The 23,607-nt window shown below is 44.5% G+C and overlaps 1 protein-coding gene across 1 annotated transcript in view; it reads right to left on the bottom strand.

The window, feature by feature from the left end:
* KCNIP4 (potassium voltage-gated channel interacting protein 4) overlaps positions 1 to 7,323 on the bottom strand; it is a 900,135-nt gene extending 892,812 nt beyond the window's left edge. Inside the window, exon 1 of the mRNA XM_069631886.1 lies at positions 7,198 to 7,323. Coding sequence (XP_069487987.1) covers positions 7,198 to 7,305 — 108 coding nt within the window. The 5' untranslated portion in view covers positions 7,306 to 7,323. The remainder of the gene's footprint in view (positions 1 to 7,197) is intronic.
* Between the last annotated feature and the right edge of the window lie 16,284 nt (positions 7,324 to 23,607).

The following is a 23,607-nucleotide window of genomic DNA, read 5'->3' as shown; positions in this document are numbered from 1 at the left end:
AAGCACTCGCCACAGCCCAACTGCAGAAATCCACAGCCCTTCTCTCCTCAGGGCTTAGCGCCGCAAGGGCGGCGGAGGCGGCCTTATAAACCAGCTGACCAGCAAGACCGGCAGCTGCAGAAATTAAAGGCACACGCACCTCCGACTTGAAGTTGCAAAGTCCAAGCAAAGTGAAGGAAAGCAAGTCTGTTTGGCTAAAGCACTCGCCACAGCCCAACTGCAGGAATCCACAGCCCTTCTCTCCTCAGGGCTTAGCGCCGCAAGGGCGGCGGAGGCGGCCTTATAAACCAGCTGACCAGCAAGACCGGCAGCTGCAGAAATTAAAGGCACACGCACCTCCGACTTGAAGTTGCAAAGTCCAAGCAAAGTGAAGGAAAGCAAGTCTGTTTGGCTAAAGCACTCGCCACAGCCCAACTGCAGGAATCCACAGACCTTCTCTCCTCAGGGCTCTATTGTTCATAAATAAGGTGTCAATAAGGTGTCAAGTTATCTGGTAGAAATTCAAACCCGTATGCAAGTCTAGGCATGACCTTCATGGTATAAAAATCAATGCATGTAGACATAGTACATTTCCGAAATCTTCTTTCAATTACTCTCAATTGTCTCGCAGCTTCAATTGCCTTTGTTTTTAGGCTGTTTTTAACAGAAATCTGAGTCATAGAACTAGAGAATGAATATCCCAAGTATCTAAATACCTTATGAAGCTGAATTCTTTAACGTTCAACAAACCAGATTGGCTCCATTGCTTTCTTATTGACATGTCCCAGATTAATAATTATTGTTTTTTGGTGATTTATTTTCAGTTTCAATTTGTTTGTACATTTTGTAAATGTGTTACTTAGAAAATCGTCCGCATATGCAACCCTTTTTACTGATGTTTCTCGCAACTTTGGTGCCACTAATCCACTAGCATCAAGAACCTTGCCAGCACCAGATACATATAGATTAAATAGTATGGCCGCCAGGGCGCAGCCCTGTTTGAGACCGTTCTCTGCCTTTATTTCTTTAGACATTAGTCCATTCTTATCTAGTCTCACTTTCATCACAGTGTTGGAATATAAATGGATCAGTATGTCCAATAATCGTCTGTCAATATTCAATACAATCAGCCTCTGCCAAAGTAAGGGTCTATTGACCATATCAAAGGCCGCAGAGAGGTCCATTGATGCTGCATCCAGTGGAAGTTGCCCTAATCTTCGAGCTTTCGTTTGTAAAACTGAAACAAGGAGGCACCCAATGTCTGTCCCCATCCCTTTTCTAAACCCAAATTGTCTAGTGTCCAGTATTGCCTGTTCATCCATCCATCTTATTAGTTGTTCCAAAACCAAGGAAGCAAAAATCTGTGTCCACATTCATCAAAGAAATTGGCCTATAGTTCGTACAGGTATAGGTCTGAGTCGATTACCTTTTTTAAAAATCAAAAGCACATAGGACATTTTCCAAGAATGAGGTATACTCATTGTGTCAACAACATTTATATATAATAAACTGAGAATTCTTCACCAAACGAATTAATGCTGTTTAAAAGTTACATAGGACAAATTGTTTGGCCCAGTGGAGGAGGCCGATTTTGCCTTCCTACTGCTATTGATTATCCTTTCAGGAGACACATCTAGAACACACTTCTTTTTCCCAGACACCGGAACAGTCCAGGTGGTAGTAGATGGACAGTACAACTTCCCGAAATAATTGCACCACACCGATTCGCTTATGGGGTTTATGTTCATTTGAGCAATAGAGACCTCAGTACTATTTATCAAAGCCCAATAATTCCTCCAATTAGATTATTTCATAGCGGTTAACATAACTTCACCATCTTTTTGTGATTGTGCAGCACGGTTTTGAATCAACCAGTTCTTGTACTGATGCCAACACATTGTAATGTATTCCTTTGCTTTTTATGGAGTCAGATTTAGTTTCTGCATTCCTCAAAGTTCTTTATGCAACTTTGATCTACGTTGTTAGATAGCTAAATCATAAACATGTCTATGGTTTTTACTTTTCAAAGAAACATTTGTTGGTGATTCATAATACTTAGATAGCTTACTCTCCAGAAATACCATAAATGAATCTACTGAATACATTTCAATTTTGGATTCCAAAGTTCTTTGAGAGAAGTCCTGGATCATTAGATTATTCAATTTGGAAGTCTGTCGCATTCCATTTTACTCTATTACCCCTTACATTGACAATAGTGTCTGCACAGTACTCATTATCGTCACAGGACAATTTTTCAAATTTTACATCAATTGACAGCATGGCATGATCACTACGAGGGTTAAGTTGTACTATCATATTTTCGTCCAGTTTGTTGATATGGTCACTTACAAACAAAGTCAATAATAAATGAATCACCTCTTACCGCCTATGTGGGTTTGTCATTAAACTGCTTTACCAAACCCCATGTTCTTGCAAATACTAACCATGAAGCCCCTCTATATTTTTTATTGCCAGTTTTATTTCCGAGGTCGCCAAGTGAAGTTATTGCCCATTCAGTTTCAGAAGTAGCTTGATTGAAATCTGCATTTAAATCACCTGCCAAGATGATTAGGCCGCCAGGAGTTAGATCCAACCACTCCTCAATCAGTAGGTTCAGTTCGCTTATCAGTTTATTTAGCATTTTATCCTCTTGTTCTGCACTATTCCAGTAAATATTCACAATCATTAGTTCTACAATGCCATTTCTTGTTTTGATGTGGAAGGTTGCATTAGTGTAGATGGGTTCAGGTGTTTTTCAGTTAGCATTGCTATTTCTTGATTATTTCGGAAAGCTAATGCAATTACTCCCTTTGGTCGACCTCCGTCCTATATCAATTGGCCACATGCCCAATATTCCTGTATAAGAACAAAGTCAACATATTCTAGGTTGTTAAATACCTTACTATTCGATACTAAGTGCGTATGGCCTCTGGAGTTCCATGACACTAATTTAAAAGATTTAATATAGCTAAAGAGGTTTGCCCAAGTTCCTAAATTGCGTAATGGAATCTCTTGATGACGAAGCAAGAGATCACCATTCATGCATCTCTTTTAGGATATTTCCATCATCATGCATCTGTAATTTATCTTCAATTCTGAGAGAGTTGCGTATTATTATTCGTCGTAGTTTCCATGTACTGTGGTGCTTCTATTTTTTGTGTTCTCTTGGTAAATGCATACATCAAACATCTCTTTTGTAACGACCCAGTTTCTTTAAGAATCAGTGATCACACATGTGGTGAAGAGATCACCAGTCGTACATAGTCGTATCTACGAGGATGGATAAAGTCGACTAGTTTAATATCTGCTTAAGTTATCAAGGATAGCTCAGGAATATGGCCAAATAGACTTAGAATGTAAGGTCTATTCAGAGCAAGTGGACCACCAGTATCAAAAACATAGTACAGCACCAGTCCCGGGTCATTTTGGAACACAGGGTGAAGTAAAGTCTCATTCTGTTTCTCCCTGAGATCTGTATTATACAGTTTCCCTTTAATAGGGTCAGCATTATAATATTCATCTCTGGAGACCTGTTGTGAATCTAGGCCTCTCATCTCGTTCTCATCAAGGTTGATTGTTCTCACCCCACCTTGAACTTGCTCAATACTAACACATGCTAAATTCATTACATTTTGATTTATAGGTACATTTATTGCCAACCTTTTTTCGACAACTTTCTGGTTCAAAATGTCCTTTATCACATTATGGATAAAGTCCTCAGACAGGACTTGATTCCCCCCTTCCTGACCAGATCATGATTTTTTACCTTCGTTACAGCCTTTGTCTTTACCATCAACTAGGAGATCATTCTTGCTCACAGGGTTTATTACTTGATCATTCACATTTCTTGCTTTATCCGTGCTAGTCACATAGTTTAAATCACTTACTATGGCAGGATTTGGTAAGTTCATCTCGTTAGAACTCTGCTCATTCGTATTGGACTCACCTCTAATCGCCCCAGCATAATTTGTTTTCCCAAAGTTGAAGGGAGTTACTAAGGTTCCGGGACCAACAGATGTTGGAGTGTTTGTACGTGAGGGAGCTGCGGGGTTCTTAAAGATGTCAAAAATGTTCATTATACCCATTTCAATCACTTTGAGATTCATGTCTATTGTGTCTGCATCTATTTTATTCTTAAGCGCATCAGACAGGTTCCATTCACCCTCAGTGTACCCTTGTATCCCTACTTGTTCTCCATTTTTAATGCTTGAGGATTCTGCTAGTACATCTTTTGATTCCTGCTTTCTCTATGGAGAATCCATGACCACTATAGCTTCGTCCCCCTTCAGGACTTCTTGCATATCTTTGCGCAAGTTACTGCCTCGTAGGAACTTTCTAGAAGATAGATTCAATTCTCTCTGCTTGTTTGCGTTTATTTTTCTTTAGTTTTTTTGTTGATTATTTTTATGTTGAACTGAGAGACTGATTTCATTTGCAGCAGTAGGAATCACTAGGTCATGCAGACTGGGCTCTATGGCTCCGGTGTATTGGGCTCAATTTCAGTGACCCCGTATTTTTGTGAATCTCCCAGATCAATTATTTCGGACATTTTTAATTCATTTTCTATGTTACGTGTTTCTAATTTTTCTGATACAGTCTTAAAGTCAGGACCAGTATCTACAGATACCCTACCTACTGCTGCAACTGGTGACAATCTTAGCATTTCTTTAATGCACAACTCGGGCATGCTGTTAAACCCATCATGATTTGATTAAGTGAACAGGTTTGTCTTTTTCAATTCCATCAAAATTAATGATTCCCCAACCTTCTCAAGTACATGTTCACTGTTCAACTTAGATGTTATTACTGCACTGGGCATCCTTGAATCAGGGTCATTTGAACACTGGGTAGAGGCATCAAAGTGCTGCATTAAACTAAGCATAGTTATTTCACCTGGCTCGAATATAGGAGGTGTATCCATAAATGATTCAGAAGGCTCAGACGCCATCTTTTCCTCTATCCCAGCCATCACAGATGCAAAACCTTTTATGGGTATTAACCTATCTTCGCAAAATAGGGATTGTGATGACTCTAAAGCACCAGAGTCCTCAGTCATAGGTATCATCCCAGCTGAACACTGTTGAGCGCACTCCAAGAGGTCCTCATCAGTGTCAGAGGAACCTGCCTCGTTCTAACTGACATGAGTACTCTGCCTCGTTTTAGTTGTGTATTCTTTCTATTCATTATTCAGTATTTAATAAATGCCTCTAATGTTAAGTCAGCTATCCTTCTACTGCTTTATTTTCAAATGCCAGACATTGTGAGAAATTCAGGTTAGATACCACATTCTCGTTTCAGTCCCCAGCAATGCCTTAATATGTGACTCCTCCCTGTCCAGTACCTCTCAAGTCCATGGTCTTACTATCAACCACACTATCAGGGCTGTTGACTGCCCAGCACTCGTTCAAAACAAGCTGAACATTCATTCAATTCAGACACCAGTCGCGCTCGCACATTACACACTTTTCTCGTATACAGTGGACCGTTGGCTGTTAGACGAGAGTAAAGACCCACCTGAGTCTACTGGCAAGTCTAGATCAGTACTACAGAGTAACATCATTCCATGACATAAAAACATGTCCCGCTGCTTTAGCTGCGCTGCAAGCAGCGAACAGCAAACAGGACCACTTGAGGACCACTTGCTCGGAGCACGCATGCAGGAGCGCACGCACAAGTCTTTTTATGCATGTGGCAGAAAAGGGGCGTGGCCTAGTAAACAAAAATACAAAAAAGACATATTAGTGAACTATAATTGTTCACAGTTCTCATTAATTTTTTTTAAAGTCAATATAGTTCCTTTAAAGTATTCCAAGTGAAGTTGTACCGGTTTCAAGGTACACAGCAAACGTTGTCTGATTGAAGGGAAGTAAAGTCCATCACAGCCACAGCAAACAGTACCACTTGAGGACCACTTGCTCGGAGCGCGCATCTCCAACTATTTATAGAGGGCAGATGCTCCCCCCTCGGTATTTAAAAAACTGTAGGTACAATTAATTACTTTGCACAATGTTTTGGAAATGTTAAGAGTTTTGTCGTTGGAAGCATGGTGGGAATCCAACTACAGTCGCCAGGCTCACAGGTTGGCCATTTCACCACTACACCATAGGACTAGATGATACAACAGAAACGACTGATGGTGAAAGTTACATGGGAACTGTGCACTCCAGGGAAACATGGGAATTGATTCTTTAGTTTTAAAGTATAAATCTTTTATCATTTTCCAACACCATTAGAAGAAAGAATCTTCTTGTGGGATATATTTTGTGTGTTGATTTTCTGAAAGCCAAATGCCTAGTCACCCAGTGCAATTTGTTCGGTTACAGAAAGCCAATTGAATGACATTTGCATATATCACTGATATGCTAATTTCTGATGTCGTCACTCCGTTTATTTGGTATGTTAATGAGTCCCCCCACTTTTTTTTAGGACTTGAGCACTGATTCCCCCTTTAATGTTCTCTTATGATTGGACGTCCTCAGTATGCTGTGTCTCTTCTGCCACTAGACTACTCAGTTGGCGCATTGTTTCTTATTTATTTGAAATCTAGTTACCTATTTCTTATTTTTACTGTCACTGTGTGAGTCCAGTTCGTTTACACAATAACACTATGTTTATGTTCACTTGTCTCGCACACGTTGCACTCTTTTTTTCAGGTCTTTCCAGTCTCTTCACCCTCAAGCCTGTTCTTCAGGGCCAGTATGAAAATGATTTCCACAGTCTCCTCCGGTACCCTGTCCACCCCTGGTTCTTCCTCATGCTTTTATTAATGTAGTCTATTTACCTCTAACATTGTACCATTTCTCATCAAAATGTGTTTCAACTTGTAAATCTTTCATCCCTTTCTTACGTTCATCCTCATAGCTCATTGGCACAAATATTGACCCTGCGTTAGTCCAGCTTTTTAAAAAACATACTGAAGTTTGACTATTGATCGGACTAACTGAAAATATTAGGATGAGGTGAAATAATGCATGATCTCTCTAAGCCATAAAGCCAAACTCAACATGTTGTGATTTGTTTCATTCTAATTGAATAGACATTTATTGGACAGGACATTTCCCTACCATCACGTTGTGGATAAAAAGGCAATTTAAAGAATGGAATACGTGGCTGATATTTGCCCTTCCCGCAGTTTTACATTTCAATGGCCTACGTGTCTACACCTCCTTCCGCCCAACCCCCATAGATCACTCTGCAACGTCAGAAGGTATTGCTTACGTTTTTGAATCCTCTGTACAGGATCTGAAGCTCCTTTCTTGTGAATTTGGTTTGTGCTTCCAGCAGTTCAAGCGCCTCGGGGCGATGTCGCACCGTCGCCATTTCCATTTCATCTTCAACACTGTCTGCCGAGCGAAAGGGGAAGATGTCAGACCATGAAGAGCGCCGTGCAAACATTAAACAAGTCTCTTTGAAAATAACCTTTCCAGCTATTAAGGATTCAATAGCGGATTGCTCCCCACACTGCAACGTTGTCCTTGAGATTAATATGCACACACTACTAGAGTCCTTACAGTCAACATTTTCACATACAAACCCACATGAGAGATGCTTCACTGTGAAAATTACCAGACATCGAGAAAATCTGAAAATTAGTATATACAATCATATTTAAAACCTAATTTCACTGTCAGTGCTTCTTGGTGCAAAAGGGAAGATTTGTAGACTTATTTTGAGTAAGAGCTGCTCATTTGGATATGGTAGCCCACTCGTAGTATGATATATATGAAATCATACATCGATGGGGTCCGAAAAATGCAGCGGTCCAGTCCCAACAAAAAAGTGAGAGGACTCATTAACATGCCAATTGAATGTGGTGTCACCAGAAATTAGCATATCAAATTGCACTCGGAAAAAAAGTGGGGGGACTTCTGAAAAAAGTGGGGTACTCCACCTGCGTTTACCCTCGACTTGAGCCCTGGAAAAATGCTAACTTGGAAAATTAAGCCCAGCTTACCACATTCAAGCACTCTACCAGAAACGAGTATTTCTTTCTTTAAGAGGCACTGGGCCTCATTACGAGTTTGGTTGTAGCCATGCCCTTACTAAGGGCATGGCTACCCCCAAACTCGGGTTCGGGTCCGCAAAAGAGGACCTACCGGGCCATTCTGACCTTGGAGGGCCTGGTAATTCCCATTCACGGGACCCGGACCTGGTACGTCCCCATTTCTATTTGAGCCCGCATAGGGCTCAATGGGAATGGGGAAGATGGTAGCAGCGGTACCGTTAATAATGGTACTGCTGCTAAATAACGGTACCGCTGCTACCATCCTAGTCTGCTCGCGGGTGCCGCTCTGCGTGTCCAGAGCGGCACCCGCGAGCAAACTCGGAATGTTGCGGCGAGGTAACAATGGCGCTGGTAGCACTACCGGCCCCATTGTTGCCTTACTGCAACACTCCTTATGAGGCCCTGAGGCCCATTCACGAAAAATATGGCTAGCATCACTTGTAAACCACACATCGCCAGCACAATGCCATTGATATCCAACTCCTGGACACGGGTAAAGTATACAATATCAGCATGGCGGGTATATCCCAGACAAGCAATATGCTCAATGTATTTATGCAAGCAGTTTCCTCTGATCCATTCAATGCAGATGGGTGTACACGCCCCTTCCCTGCTGCATGGTTTTGCTCACTTTGGTGCAATAGCCACATTGCATTTTTGAACTTCACTGAAAGGTCCTCAAAATTGTGAAACTCATCAATGGGAATGATACAGAAGGCTCGCTCCTGCACCTCCCTGATTTCTATTCGCAGAGCATACAAAAAAACTCATATTAATTCCTGTCTACAGAACACACTTTCCATAATCTACAATTAATTCGGTAAATTTCACAGGTGTATATTTGACAAAAGATGAAAACTGAATTTTAAATGTCCAATAATCTCTTACGGTGCAGGTTTGGTTTAACAGTATATATTTACAGCAGTGAATGGAACCAGGCCATGGAAATGTCATGCCAGAGACACAGTCAGGGGCTTTTCAGATCATTTCAGCAATGTACCGGAGATCTCGAGTTCACTCATACTACACAGCCGGATGTGGGAAAAAGGGTGACGACGGAATGGGGATGAAGATGAGCTCTTAGTTGTGTAAGGTGTGGTATCCCCTCTGTGGACCTCCTCACCCTCCTACATGGAACTCTCAACCAACCGCATCACAGGAAGAGACACACACGGAGCTGGGGTGCAACACATCTTTATTGCTCGGGATCCTTCTTCTAACTGCCCACATGGGCGGCTAACCCCGCCCCTATGCATACACGGGTCGCAGCCCGTGTGTAAACATAAACATGGGACTTCCTTCCAAACGATAAGGAAGTGAGGACATCACATCCTCCCATTACTAAACATTTAGTCCAACTAGTTCATTTCCTCAATGAGGCGGTGGGGCTTTTTCCTCTTCCTAGCTGGTCGACCTTCCGTTCCTGTCGGAATGTCTGTTCCTCTCTCGGAAGTCTCTTCTCCTTCGGAATCTTCTTTATCTCCGTCATAGGGAGCATCCCATGGAGTGATCTCGTCACTCAAGTTAGCTTCTGCTCTGGCTGGGGCTCTCGATACCCGCCTGAAATGGGATGAGTTCCTTGTTATTGTCCTCTGGTCTCCTTCTGCTGTGATGAGTGACCCTTTCTTGTGGATGATGATGAGCGGCTCCTCGCTAAACGGGGCTACATTTTTCCGCGGCTGGGGCTGACGTACTATCACTAAATCTCCCGGCTCCATGTTATTTGTCTTTGCTCGCCGTTTGGTGTCAGCTGCCCTTTTCATGACCTCCTTCATAGAGGTGTCCTTTTCCCTCATTTCATCATCTCTCGTGTATTTCTCTCCCTCACTGGTCACATGGGGTATCCGTGTTCGTATTGCTCGCCCGAACATCACCTCTGATGGTGTTTTCCCCGTAGTGCTATGGGGAGTATTTCTGTAGTCTCTCATTAGTTGATACAATAACTTCTCGACCGGTTCTCCCGTGATTCGGGCAATTTGTGTGGTACGCTTGATGTTGCTCATAAAGCGCTCGACTGTTCCGTTGGCCTGTGGCCATAGGGGTGTCACTTTTCGGTGCTTGAAACCCATGTACTCAGCAAATCTCTGAAAGTCCTGGCCAGTGAATGGGGGTCCATTGTCGGACTTTACTACCTTGGGCACTCCATACGTTGCGAACATCCGGTCTAACACTGGTATGGTATGATGGGCTGATGTGGAAGAAACTATCTGTAGGTCAGGGTACCTTGAGTATTCGTCAACAGCCACCAGAATGTATTCTCCTCCTTCCATGGGCCCAAAATGATCAACAGCTATTTCTTCCCATGTTCCTTTGGGGAGTGTGGTCATGTTTAGGGGTTCTGGGGAGGTGTGTGGTTTTACCAGTGCACAGGTGGGGCAGTCTTGTAATAGTTCCTCTACTGCCGTGTCTAGATGGGGGAACCATAGTTTCTGCCTCAGCATCCTTTTGGTGGACACAATTCCCCGGTGTCCTTCATGACCGAGTTCGAGTACCTTCTGGCGCAGACTGCGTGGTATCACCAGCTTTGTCCCCTTCAGCAGCATCCCTTCATCTGATTTTGCGAGTTCTTCTTTCACAGCTAAGAAGCATGTGATATCCCTCTTGACCTCTTCGTTCATAATTTCTCGAATTTGCTTAGCATGCTTCCATCGCCCTGTCTCTACGCATCTGAGGATGGTTTGTATCCCTGGATCCGTATTGGACTCACTAATGATGTGGTCCATGTCCAGTCCTTGAGGTGTGTTGCTGTTGATAACATATCGTATGTACTGGTCAGCTATAGATGGTTCAGGTCCACACGCGTCCTTCGGGTGTCTCGAGAGGAAGTCAGCAGGGTTCTGTTCTTTCCCAGGTCTATGAGTGATGGAGAATTGATAGTCCTGTAGCCGGAGGGCCCATCGAGCTATGCGTGGAGGCATTTTCGCTTGAGGGTTGCCGTAAATGAAAATGAGGGCTTGGTGGTCTGTTACCACTACGAAAGGTTTTCCGTATAGGAACAAGTGGAAGTGTTCACAAGCCCACACTACGGCCAGACCTTCCTTCTCCGCCTGAGAGTAGGCTTGTTCGGTCTTGGAGAGACTTCGACTGGCATAGGATATTATGTGTTTCTTGCTTTCTTCTCTGTCGTCAAGTTGTGTCAGGATGGCACCTAGGCCTACGGGGCTGGCGTCAACGATGAGTTCTGTCGTTCTTTTGGGGTCGAAATATGCCATGTTCCGGGCGTCGGATATGCGATCTTTAATTGCTTGAAAAGCTTCTTGACACTGTGGGGACCATGTGAATTCTGTGTTGAGTTTGATGAGTGCTCGGAGAGGTTCGCTGATGGATGCAAAGTCTCTTATATATCGTGTGCAGTAGCTCGCAAGGCCCAGAAAAGACCTGAGGTCTGATGTGGTGGCGGGTGGCGGGGCTTCTCGGAGTGCGCTGACTTTCTCCGGGTCGGGTGTCATTCCCTTTTCAGAGAATATGTGACCGAAGAAACGGAGTGTTTTCTTGCGAAACTCACATTTGTCTTTGTTTAGTGTGAGCTGTGCCTCTTCCAGAGCCATGCACACTCTCATTAGTGTGTCGTCGTGTTGCTCTTGAGTTTGACCGAACACCAGGATGTCGTCGCTGTAGTTCAAGCAGTTCGGTACATGCTTGATGACATTGTGAATTTCTGCTTGGAAAATTTCAGCTGCAGACGACACGCCGAAACTTAACCGCTTGTAGCGGAAGAGTCCTAGATGGGTGGCGAAAGTGGTTATGTATCGTGAACTTTTGCACAGTTCCAGCTGGTGGTACCCTTTGTTGAGGTCCAGCTTGGAGAATACGGTGGCACCGTTTAGCAGATGTACCATGTCCGTTATCCTAGGGGCTTGATGGCGTTCCCTTAGTATGGCCTCGTTGGGCCTTCTCATGTCCACACATATACGGATGTCTTGGGAGTCCTTCTTGGGTACTGGTACGATTGGGGAGACCCATGGGGTGGGTCCTTCCGCCGGCTCAATAATGTCTGCATCCAGCAGCTTGGTTAGTTCATTTTCTACTTGTCTTTGAATGTTTATGGGTATTCCTCTATAGTGTTGAGCTATGGGTGGGACCTTGGTGTCGATGTGGAGTTCTATTTGCCTGTCCTTCAACTTCCCAAGGCCTTTGAATAGCGATGGAAAAACCTGTTCTATGCTTGCTGTGGGGTCAAGGTATTTGTGTACCATGAGACGGTACAATATGTGTATTAGTCCCATTTCTATGGCTGCCTTATAACTCAGTATGCATCCGCTCTCCGTCGCTGCCTCCAGGACGTGCATGGGTATCCTTTTCTCATGTTCTTTGTATCGGCACGAGGCCATGAAGAAACCTTTGCATGCAAGCGGGGTCTTTGATCCATATGGAAAAATGAGTGTTCGAGCTGGTTGCAGGCGGGGGGCATGGGGTATGCTCTCGTAGACTTTCTCACTGATCACATTTACAGTTGCCCCTGTGTCAATCAAAAACTCTGCGGCCGTCTGATTTACTTGTATTCTGAGGATGGGGCTCTGTTCTTTTGCTGTGCTGTTCCCTAGAGCGTATAGGTATCCTTTCTTTCTTGATGTCTCCTGGCTTCTTTCCAATTTTGGTGTTCTCTCATCTGACGATGCACTGGACACGCTGTCAGACTGTGACTGTTCAATGAGGCACCGTACGTATCTTCGTGGTCTTCTTCTTGTCCTGGGGAGGGGTGTCCTGTTCTCCCTCCATTCTCTCTTATCATGTCTTCTTTCCGTCTGTTCGTCGTGGTGTTTGTGGCGCCCTTGTTCAGGGGTTTGGTGTGATCCTCGATGATGGCGGTGGGGTGTTATTTGATGTTGTTCCTGTTCTGGCATGGGCTTGTAACTCCTTCCAGCCCCTCTCATCTTGCTGCGGAAAATTAGACACACGGCTTTGTAGTGGTCTTCTCCACCACACGCGGAACAGTTCTGTCCCATTGCGGGGCACGTCCCTTCGTGGGGGTATTCGTGTCCGCACCGGTAGCAGAAAGGATCACTGTTCCTTGCAGTCCCTTCCAGTTTGTTGAGACTTTCGTGTTTTCCATGGGTTATTTTTATGTCATCCAAACCTTCCACTTGTGCGGCTAGGGCCGCATCCGAACGTGCCAGCCGTAGGATTTCCTCGAGGTTGCGTGGTTGTTGTAAGAGTCTTTTGCGGAAGTCGGCACTTTCACACCCCACTATTATTTGTGACCTGAGGGCTTCTTCATTTGAATAATTGTTGAAGTCACAGTGTTTCATTTTTGCTCTCAGTCTCATGACGAATGCGTCTATGGTTTCACCCTTTTGTTGTTTTGTGGTATGGAACACGTGTCGTTCATATTCCACATTAGTGTGAGGTGTGAAGTATTCCGTGAGTGTTGTTTTTAGCTTGACGTACGTATCTATGTTGTCCTCGGGGATTTCTTCAAGAATGTCTCTGACATTTGGTCCTACGGCATGATTTAGAAGATTGAGTTTTTGTTCCTCATCTAGTGCGCCTGCCGCCTTCAGACATACTTCAAAGTCCCTCAGCCACCTCTTCCATCTTGAACCAAGGGTGCCAGTGTCAGTGAGGTCAAATTTTGCTGGCAGCTGTGTCAGGAGGCTGTCTGTCATTTTTTTTTGGCTTGTGCTGCTTGGTGTCACTGGGATGGTCAGTGAGTCTTCCTCTGAGTTGCTCATGGAAGTGTCTCTGTGTGTTGTTTGGCTGAGCTGAGTGTGGTTCACTTTGCAGCAGGGGCACTGTAGTGCCGGTTTTGTTTTTAATAATGTAAGTCTTGGCGCTGTGGCGCCTTGTTGCCAGCAGGGGTGCTGTGGTGCCTCTTCTTGGCGCAGTGGCACCTTGTTGCCAGCAGGGCTGCTGTGGTGCCTGTTTTTGGCACGGTGGCACCTTGTTGCCAGTAGGGGGTGTTGTGGTCCCTCTTCTTGGGGCGGTGGCACCTTGTTTTTATTTGGGGGGGCTGCACATTTGGCCCTCTTGCATGGTGTGATTGATTTTTTTTTATTTTTTTTTTTTCTTTGGGGACAGGAGGGGGCTTGCTCTTACCCCTATGTCTTCCCGATCGTTGGAGCGGGAGGTTCGCGCTTCCACCGCTCGTGTGAGCGTTGCCGTTGGCGGGAGCCAAGCTCCTCCCCCGCCCGGGGATGCTGGTGGCGGGGAGCTAACAGCTGCTCCACCCGCGCGGGGAGTCTCTGCTCCACCCGCTGCTTGTTGCTTGTTTTTATTTTCTTTGTGCTGGGCCGGGCCTCCGCAGGCGTTGCCGTCGGCGGGAGGATTTTCCTCCACCGCCCGGAATGGTGTTTACGCGGGGAGCCAGCAGCTGCTCCACCCGCGCGAAACACACTTGCGCCAAAGTTCGTAGGGTGAGGAGCCTTCGCGCTCCACCCACCGCTATCGGCCCGCGTGCGATCAAATCCAGGCTCCCAGTGGTGACAGTCAGCACACCACGAGCTGTGGACCAGTGATCGCGGGCACGGCGGGAACTTCGTTTCCCTCGTCGCCAGTGTGGTATCCCCTCTGTGGACCTCCTCACCCTCCTACATGGAACTCTCGACCAACCGCATCACAGGAAGAGACACACACGGAGCTGGGGTGCAACACATCTTTATTGCTCGGGATCCTTCTTCTAACTGCCCACATGGGCGGCTAACCCCGCCCCTATGCATACACGGGTCGCAGCCCATGTGTAAACATAAACATGGGACTTCCTTCCAAACGATAAGGAAGTGAGGACATCACAGAAGGTATAGTGGAAGCATTGAAATATTTTAGAGTTAACCATCCTACAGAATTCCACAAATAGACTTAATGGCCTCGAACCGTGTGCTCTGGCTCATCAAAATGTTAGGAATTACTCAATTTATTTACTGAAAATATTTCAGAAACCATTTGACTATTCAAATCTGATAACTAATAGAATACTAATGGCAGCTTTTCTATGTTTTTAATGTGTTTTTAACTACATCATCTTACGTGCATGTATATATTTCAGGCCAATGCCCTTCACCAGGTGCAAAGTTTTCAATCTGATAGTCTTTCCTATCCATCACAAAACAGCCAGCCGCCAGGGACATGTTGTGTTTACCTGTGATGAAAATAATTCTGCTTCATAGGAGTACATGGAGGAGAAGTGCCTAAACCACTGACTCTGCCCTCACACTTCTAAAAACCAACAGTGATCCCAATCATAAAGGTAAAACAGGTACAGCTTAAAGATGCCCCTCCTTTGCGTTCTGTGGGCCAAGTGAAGGCTATACACCCAGAAAGTGTGTGAATGTGAGCCAGTAGCAGCCAACACAGCAATAGTACAACAGTTCCAGAATAAAAGAATGTCCAAGCAAGGTTCTATAAAAGTAAATATACTTTACTTCAACAAATCAATTATATAATTAACTATTAAAAACACTATTAAAAACCATCCCCTGTTGAAGATGCAGAAAAGAAATGTAAGCATTCTAGATACTTTGTCTTGCCAGTGCACCTGTGACCTCAGAAGAATGCTCTGTGCTATGGGGGATGAGGGATGGCAGCTGGCATAATGAGGCAGGAGGGCAAAAGCGTACACTATGCATTTGATATTGAGATGACGTCTGCAAATGCCTTATCATAAACTGCTAGTACACAACCCATATTTCGTATTGTAATATAAAAAAAACACGCATCTCTGATTTCATTTGTTACTAAAAGTTGGACGTAGCAAAGTGGTTTAAATAATGAAGAATGAACTTAACAGTTGTGAAAAATGAGTGTGCACAAATATAACGCTTTTTATAGAGTGTTTAGAGCTACTATTATGATTGGGTTATCCCACTGCAATTTTGTCTCTTTGAAATGGGTTCCTATTATTGTATTACAATACGAAATATGGGTTGTGTACTAGCAGTTTATGATGTGGCATTTGCAGTATTCACATTATTAGGAATCACCATCACGGAGAAAAACAAGATATTTTCATTAATATACACCTGTCACGTACTGTATTTACATGAACCAAGATGGGTAGAATTTGTTACACTCATACCAGTTTACATCATTGGTATGGAGAGAGAAATTACTAATTCTTTAACTACATATTGCCTATGAACTTTATAAGCACACAAAATTTCTTACACACGTCAGCTAACAAAAACAACGTTTTCAAAATGGCTGCTGGCACGCAATGACATCACGTTGATGACGCCATCGCGTTACATGCCAACGCCATTTTTAGTGTATATAAACAGCAGGGACAACCAGCAACGCGTATCCATGCGCGCATGGTGCCCTGCTGTCTAAAGAGTTTAACAAAATAGGTAAGAATCCCCTTTCTGGGGAGGAGAATCGCTGACATCTGAAATTTGAGTTGTGTTCTATTGTGGAATCCCACAAAATTGTATATTTCTTATCATGTAGATTACCCTCCAGAAATTGGCTTAAGAAGAACTTAACAGGATCACAGTAGCATTACAAAGCAATACTGTTTGAGAGAATATTTTGGAAACTCTTTTGAACAATAAATAACATATCAATAAGGCAATTACACGCACAAAGGTAAAAATATTTTTATACACTTTTGACAAAGTATATAACATATAACTGGTTTATATATTTAGTTGTGAACCAAGATGTCACTTAGGTCCTTCCAGTGTACTGGAAAACACGATCCAGTCATTTGTACATCTTCAAACGACCCACCCGTTGCAAACGGGGAGGCAACTTGCGACAGGACCAAATAACTTTTATTTACATTTTTGAAATTTATATGGAAACCAAGAAAATAGGCTGTGCCTACTCACTCCCTTTTCTGGACATTGAATTATTTGAAACCTTCCATCCATCACCTTTCTGTTTTGCTTATTTGGTAAATAACCCACATTTTTTTTGTTAGATGGGAGATAGATACGAAGGATGTGTTGCAGGTCACAATAATTGCAGGTTTTTAAATTTGTTTAAATGTAAACAGCAGCAGCAGCTCCATGACCTCATCCCTAGAAAAGGGCCATTTTATTATATTATTTGGTCCTTTATATGAAATTAGCAGAAAGTATTATCACACAATACTCTATTGTACAAATATATACAATCATCAGTATTTTAATTCACTGTAGATCATCAAATAACTTTACATGTAGAAAAGGTAAGTGATACAGATGCAGTGCAAATGATGAGAACCAGTCACAAGATTAATTCCCAAAGGTCACAGGTTTCAACACAAGGTTTCTCACAGGTATGTACTCTCTGGAGGAATGCAACAGACGTGTGGTGGTTATTTAGAATAGTTTCAAACTATTTAAAAGTTCAACAACAAATTACCAGAAGACAGGTAAGCTCTCCTATGTCTTCCAGACCCGAGACTAACCCAGGGGCAGGGTACCTGACCAAGGTGCAATGACCTAGGTTCAGTAAGAGGGAGATAGGAGACAAAAGGATTTGTTGCTGATGGTTTCTTATCGAGGACAGGGGGGACAGAAACAGTTATGCTTACTTAACCTCCTCACTCCGATTTTCCCAGGGATCCTGATTGGTTCATTGAGTTTACTGGGAGTTTGGTCTTCTGTCCTTTGTTTCAGTGAGAGGTGCTCAGGGGTTGCAGGTCCGAGGATTCTTGCAGTCTGGTGCAACTGCAAGATAAAATCCCTCTCGATCAAGAAATGCAAATTCCAACATTGAAAACCTCTTCAGGACACTTCACATGATGGAGGAAGGCAAGTTCCACTGACAATCACCCTTTGCAAGTAATGACAGGTGTCCTTCTAGTTGCATTCACAGTAGCTGCTACAGGACAGGTTCCCTTGAAGATAGGAAGCTGAAATTCGGGAAGAAGGCAACTTGTGACACAAGCTGGCAACCATTAAAGTTCTGTGCTTGAATGCGGAATGGCGACGGTTCTAGCAAGGTAGCCCACAAGGGAGCTGTTAAATCCACTGTGAAGTTCAGGGACACTTCTGAAGGATCTTAAGGGCTGCAGGAGTCCTCACCTTATCCAAAATCCAAGCTGGGAGCAAGTCCAATACCACCAATGCTAAGGATCTGCGCCATTCAAACTGCCAGTAGTGGCCCAATCAGGGACAACTACTGGTTTCACATCCGTTCCAGTAGCAGGCTTTCTAGCACCAGTGATGTGGACTGGAACTAGACAGTCGAGGTTCCCTTCCTGGGCCACACACAAACAAAGGCTACCTAGCCCGCAGAAGCAGCAGCTTTTTCTTGTAAGTGGATGACCTTATAACGACTTTCCTGACCTGAAAAGGCAGGAAGAATGTCAAACTATGATATTGGCCATGCCACAAGTGAAATTCTTGTGGCATTGCCGTTTTAGGGCACTATCCATGTTTAGTACCCATCCATGGTAAATGCAAATGTGTCCGCGTAAATATGCAAACATGGTAAAATGTAACTGCTGCCACTATCTTGTCTTTAGCCAAATATAAAGGTAATCAAAAATGCCATGTGTAAAACCAATGGATGATACACAAGTATCTTCATTGCAGTGCACTGTAAGATGCTGTGTGCTATGTAAAAATAGAAAGGGGAACAAAGTTTCCCAGCACTGATAGTCTGAAGAACTGATCAGTTTCCCCATAACTAAAGTGCAAAAGGCAAGGCAAGTGAAACTGAAAGCTTTACCTCTCTTCAAAAAGTTAGAGCAGGATCAAAAACAGAGCAAAAAGAATGGGGTTCCATAGGCACCTATGTAGGGAACATTGCAAAAAGAAAATCTTCCTAACACACACTACATGCAATAATAAGTAATAGAGATACACTACAAAAACCCAACCCTGCGGAAAGAACACAGAATATGCAAAGATTGAAATATGCAGGATTCTGGTAAATGAAATGGGGTCAAGGGCAATCAAAAAACACAATGCTTGTAAAAGTATATGTTCTTGGCCGGAAAATGGATCAAGAGTGATCTAACCGGTCTCTTTGGCCCAGAAATGGGCCGAGGGTGCAGTTATACATGAATAATTCCTTCTCACTGTTCTTGGTAGATCAACAGCATCGAACCAGGATACTTGGTGCTGTGTGAGTGGTTCAAATCAGGTGAGCCAAATGGACAACAGGCATTGAGTCAGGTTTGAAGTGAGGCTTGTGGCAGCTCCAAACAGCATGAAGCAGGATGATGGGGTCACCAGCGTCAGTTTGACGTTCAATCACAGGTTGAAGATGCTGGGGACTAGAGGTGCTTGATCATGACACAGCAGTTTATACTCTTATGCATCGGTGAGATTCGGGTTTGAGCAGAGGCAACAGTGAGCTCACCTGTGCGGTGAAGCTGCAATCTGGTTTGAGGATGCAGCAGTCTAAAATGTTTAAAGAAGTGCAGCACCACATTTTGCATTGGTTTGAATGCATTTGAACAGGGTCTAAATGCAGAAGACCGGCTGCTTGGCTTCTTCATTTGCTATGAGTCCCAATTCAGGGACAAGATAAGTCCTTATTCTCATTGTAGCAATCGAACTGGGCCGTGTGCATATGCTGCATTATGTTTTATTCCGCTGCAGCTAAAATCGAACTGGGCTGTTTGCACATGCTGCATTGTGTTTTATTCTGTTGTAGCTAAAATCGAACTTTGCCTGTGTGCACATGCTGCATTGTGTTTTATCCTGCTGCAGCTAAAATCAAACAGGCTGTGTGCTCATGCTGCATTGTGTTTTATTCTGCTGTAGCTAAAATCGAACTGTGCTGTGTGCACATGCTGCATTGTGTTTTTTTCTGCTGTAGCTAAAATCCAACTGGGCTGTAACCTGCAGTTAACATTTTAAAAATCGTTTTTGGCTGGGTACACAACTGTTGCTTACTACCTTTTTAAGCAAAACTTTTGCTGTGAGCAAATCCTGGATTAAGGCCCTGCACATCCTACTTTGCCTTCAGTGCCTGCTGCACATAGCATCTGTACACCACCCCTGGTGTTTTCTTATCCCCACCCCCACCTTGTGTCCCCATCCTTCCTTGTGGCTCAGTACACCAGCCTGGTAAGTGTCCTCCTCACCACTGCAGCTAGCTATGTCTCTAGCAATCTCTCCTATCTTCTCTAACTGCTTCTCTATTTCCTATTCCTCTCTTATCACTAAATCTGACCAGAAGAAACTTAAGAAGGGCATACTGGGCCCCAACCCATGCCTTCCTATTGCAGACACCTATGGCATGGCTTCCGCCAGAGAGACTCTCACAGACATCCTCTTTGTCGTTACCTCATCAGACCCATGGACTCTTCTCTCATATTGCCTCTTCCCCATTATTGGGGCACCCGCTGGGAGGTTCTCCTTGACCTCTTCGCCATTTCCAGGTTCATCATTAATGTCTATCGGAATCGAACCATCATAGTTCAGGGACCTCAACCCAACCTTCTTCTCTTTGTCAGGCTCCTAGCTCGCCTTTCAAACCTTACCTCTACCTCTACACAGGCTCCCTTTCTAGCTGTGCCTCCCTCCTCCTCTTCAAGGCTCCCTTGCCTACTGTACCTTCTTCCTCCACTGCACAGGCTCTGTTGCCCGCGTCTACTTCCTCCTCTGCATAGGCTCCCTTGCCCGTGTCTACTTCATCTTCTGCACGGGCTCCCTTGCCTTTCCTCACTGTCCTGGCTCCCCTGTCAGTCTTGGATACACTGCCACCCTCCACTATCCCTTTGGCTCTCTTGCCACCCTTGGATGAGGCACCGTTCCCTGCACCCCCCTACGGAAGACTTTAAAAGATGGCAAGCTGCTCCATATTGCCACGCTTAACTCCCGCTCTGCTGTCAAACACTGACATCTGCAACCTCCTCGAACTCATGGATCTTTATGTGCTTGCCATCATGGAGACATGGTTCAAGGTCAGCTCTGTCACAAGCTTTGACACACTCCTCCCTGAAGGGTACAAGATCCTCTCTGCACCCAGGCCCAAGAGGACAGGAGGGGGAGTGGTGATAGTCTTCCCAGAATGGATACCTGTGCCCATCACCCCTACTCAAGGCTACTCCTCCTTCGACACCAGGACAGTCCACTCTCTTCTTCTCAGAATGGGCTACCTGGCCTCCTCTCTACTTTCCTCCTCTCAACTCCTCCTGCTGGGTGATCTCAACATCCATCTTGACTCGCCTGACTCCTCAGGACCTTTCCGCAATCTATGCGATTCTCTCTCCTTCTCTATCTTTCCCTCTGGCTCCATGCACACAGAGGACCACACTTTGGATGCTTTCGTCTCTAGTGATATCCCTCTCCCTACCCCTCTCCCTACCGCTCTCTCTTGGACAGACCGCTCTCTTCACACTTGAAGCTCTCCTCTCTTATTGCAAGAGCAGACACAGCGCGGCCATCCAGTTTCAAAGTCACCAGTCCCATGAAAAGAGTGACAGCAGCTGCCTTTACCTCCACCTACTCTCTGCCTCCTACTCCTGCGGCTGACTCCCACCCTGACACAGCCCTCGCTAACTTCAATCTCTCTATTTCTAACACTTTTGATACTCTTGCCCCTGTCATGAGGGTCCGACTGAAGCCTTGCAAAAAGCGCAACTTTTGGTACAACCTTAAATGCAAGTGTAGAGCAGCTGAGAGGAAATGGAATACGTCGGGCGGACCCTCTTTCAAACTGGCCTGCCGCCTCCTCCAAAGGCAATATCGACTCTGCATCCACTCCAAGAAAAGAGTCTTTATTCAAGCCTGCGTTTCCGTGGCATCAAAAAACATGGACAAACTTTTCAAAGTCTATAAGGAACTGGCCAACCTGACAGCAGCCTCCTCTTCTGTCACACCCACCCAGGACCTTTGCTCGCCCCTGGCTGCACATTTCACTGAAAAAGCCCAAGACATTCTTTCCTCTCTCTCTTCCACACCACATCATATGCCAACACCTATGGAGCCTCCCTTGGCCCAACCACCACTTCTCCTCTCTTCTCTCACTCCCGTCACACCTGATAAGGTCGCAAGACAAGTCCGGTCTATGAAGGCTTAATCAAAACAGGTGGACCCATGCCAAACCAAAACCATTAAGGACAAAATTGACTCTCTCGTTCCAGCCTTGGCGGACCTCTGCAATCTACTTTTTGCCACTGTAGTTTTCCCAACTTCACTTAAGCACTCCGTTGTGCACCCTCTGCTTAAGAAACCCTCTGCCGACTCCTCCATTCCGGAAAACTACCGCCCTATCTCTATCACTCCCTTCCTAGGCAAGCTCCTGGAAAAGATGGCTATCTCTCAGCTTACCCCTTACACTGAATCTGCTGGTTGCTTAGATGACCATCAGTCTGGCTTTAGAGCATCCTGAGGCACGGAAACTGCTCTAATGAAATACTAGCCACCATACATCAGATGATACCCAGATCCTCCTCCCGCTTTCAGGGGGTTACGAAAAGGATTTGGCCTTGGTGAACAGAGAGTATATCATCATCCAAGCATGGATGGCCACACATGGTCTATGCCTGAATGATGATAAAACTGAACTCATCATCCTGGGCACCCTGTCCAACCTAAAAAAAACTAGGATCCAACTACACCTTATTCATAATCAATGGCAATATCATTAAAGTAGAACGCGAGGTAAAAACACTTGGTTTTTACCTTGACTCAAACCTCTGATTCACTAAACAGGTCAACTCCCTAACATCTTCCATTGCCTACACGTGCAAACTGATACGCACCGGCAAGCCATTCCTCTCTGATAGCAGCTGTATCACTCTGGCCAGAGCCCTCATCCTGTCGCGCCTGGACTACTGTAATGCCCTTTATCTAGGTTCGACTAAAGCCACCATCAAAAGAATCCAAACTTTACAAAATAATGCTCTTAGAGTGGCTCTAGGCATCTCCAGAAGAGACCACATTTCAGAGATCTGTCGACAGAACAACTGGCTCCCAACTTACGACAAAGTCCTCCTAAAAACTGTCGCTTACCCACAAATCACTCAATAATGCCGCACCTATTTACTTGGCGTAGAGATTCCACAAACAGATCTCCTCGAGACAAGCGAGACTAGCTAACAGAGATTGTCTCTCCATACCAGGCTTCAAACGAGCCACAATTGGAGGTAACAGTTTCCCGGTGAAAGCGGCCAAACTATGGAATTCGCTGCCTCCCAGTCTGAGAACAGACCAATCTTACCACACGTTTAGATCCAACATCATCATATGGCTGAAATCTAATAACCAGCACTAATAACCCCTGCTTAGGAGCTGATTGGCCACCACCTTGGTACCCACCATATGATAGGATATCTTAACTTCTATGTTAGTATTGCTTTAGTTCCTGGAACCTAACAACTCTTCTTTTCTTGAACTTTTTGGTGGTTTCTGGGATTGTTCTTGAGTTCTTCTTGATCAATTTCAGAAGCCTGGCAACGTGCCATCTGCAGCTGTGTTCACTTTGGGGTGTTTTGAAATGTTTTGAAGGGCTCATTTGTCTGGCCAACATTTGTAGCGATAGGCTGGTGGTGGTTGTTTAGTGACAGCTGGTTGCCTTTCTTTATTGGTGTGATGAGGTGAGTGATTGGTGATTGTGTCTGTGTTGTTTGAATTTTGGATTGGGTTTGACAGAGGTATAATAATAATAATAATAATAATAATTAGGCTTTTATATAGCGCTACAAACCCTCAGGTATCCGAGCGCTGCTTATTATTACCCACGGTGTGTGGTGCTCATTTATCGACCTCGGAAGGATGAAAGGCTGAGTTTGGCCCCGC

This window comes from Ambystoma mexicanum, chromosome 6q, assembly GCF_040938575.1.
Source record: "Ambystoma mexicanum isolate Mex_15411 chromosome 6q, UKY_AmexF1_1, whole genome shotgun sequence".
Classification (NCBI taxonomy): Eukaryota; Metazoa; Chordata; class Amphibia; order Caudata; family Ambystomatidae; genus Ambystoma; species Ambystoma mexicanum.
This window is presented reverse-complemented; position numbering and strand designations above follow the sequence as displayed.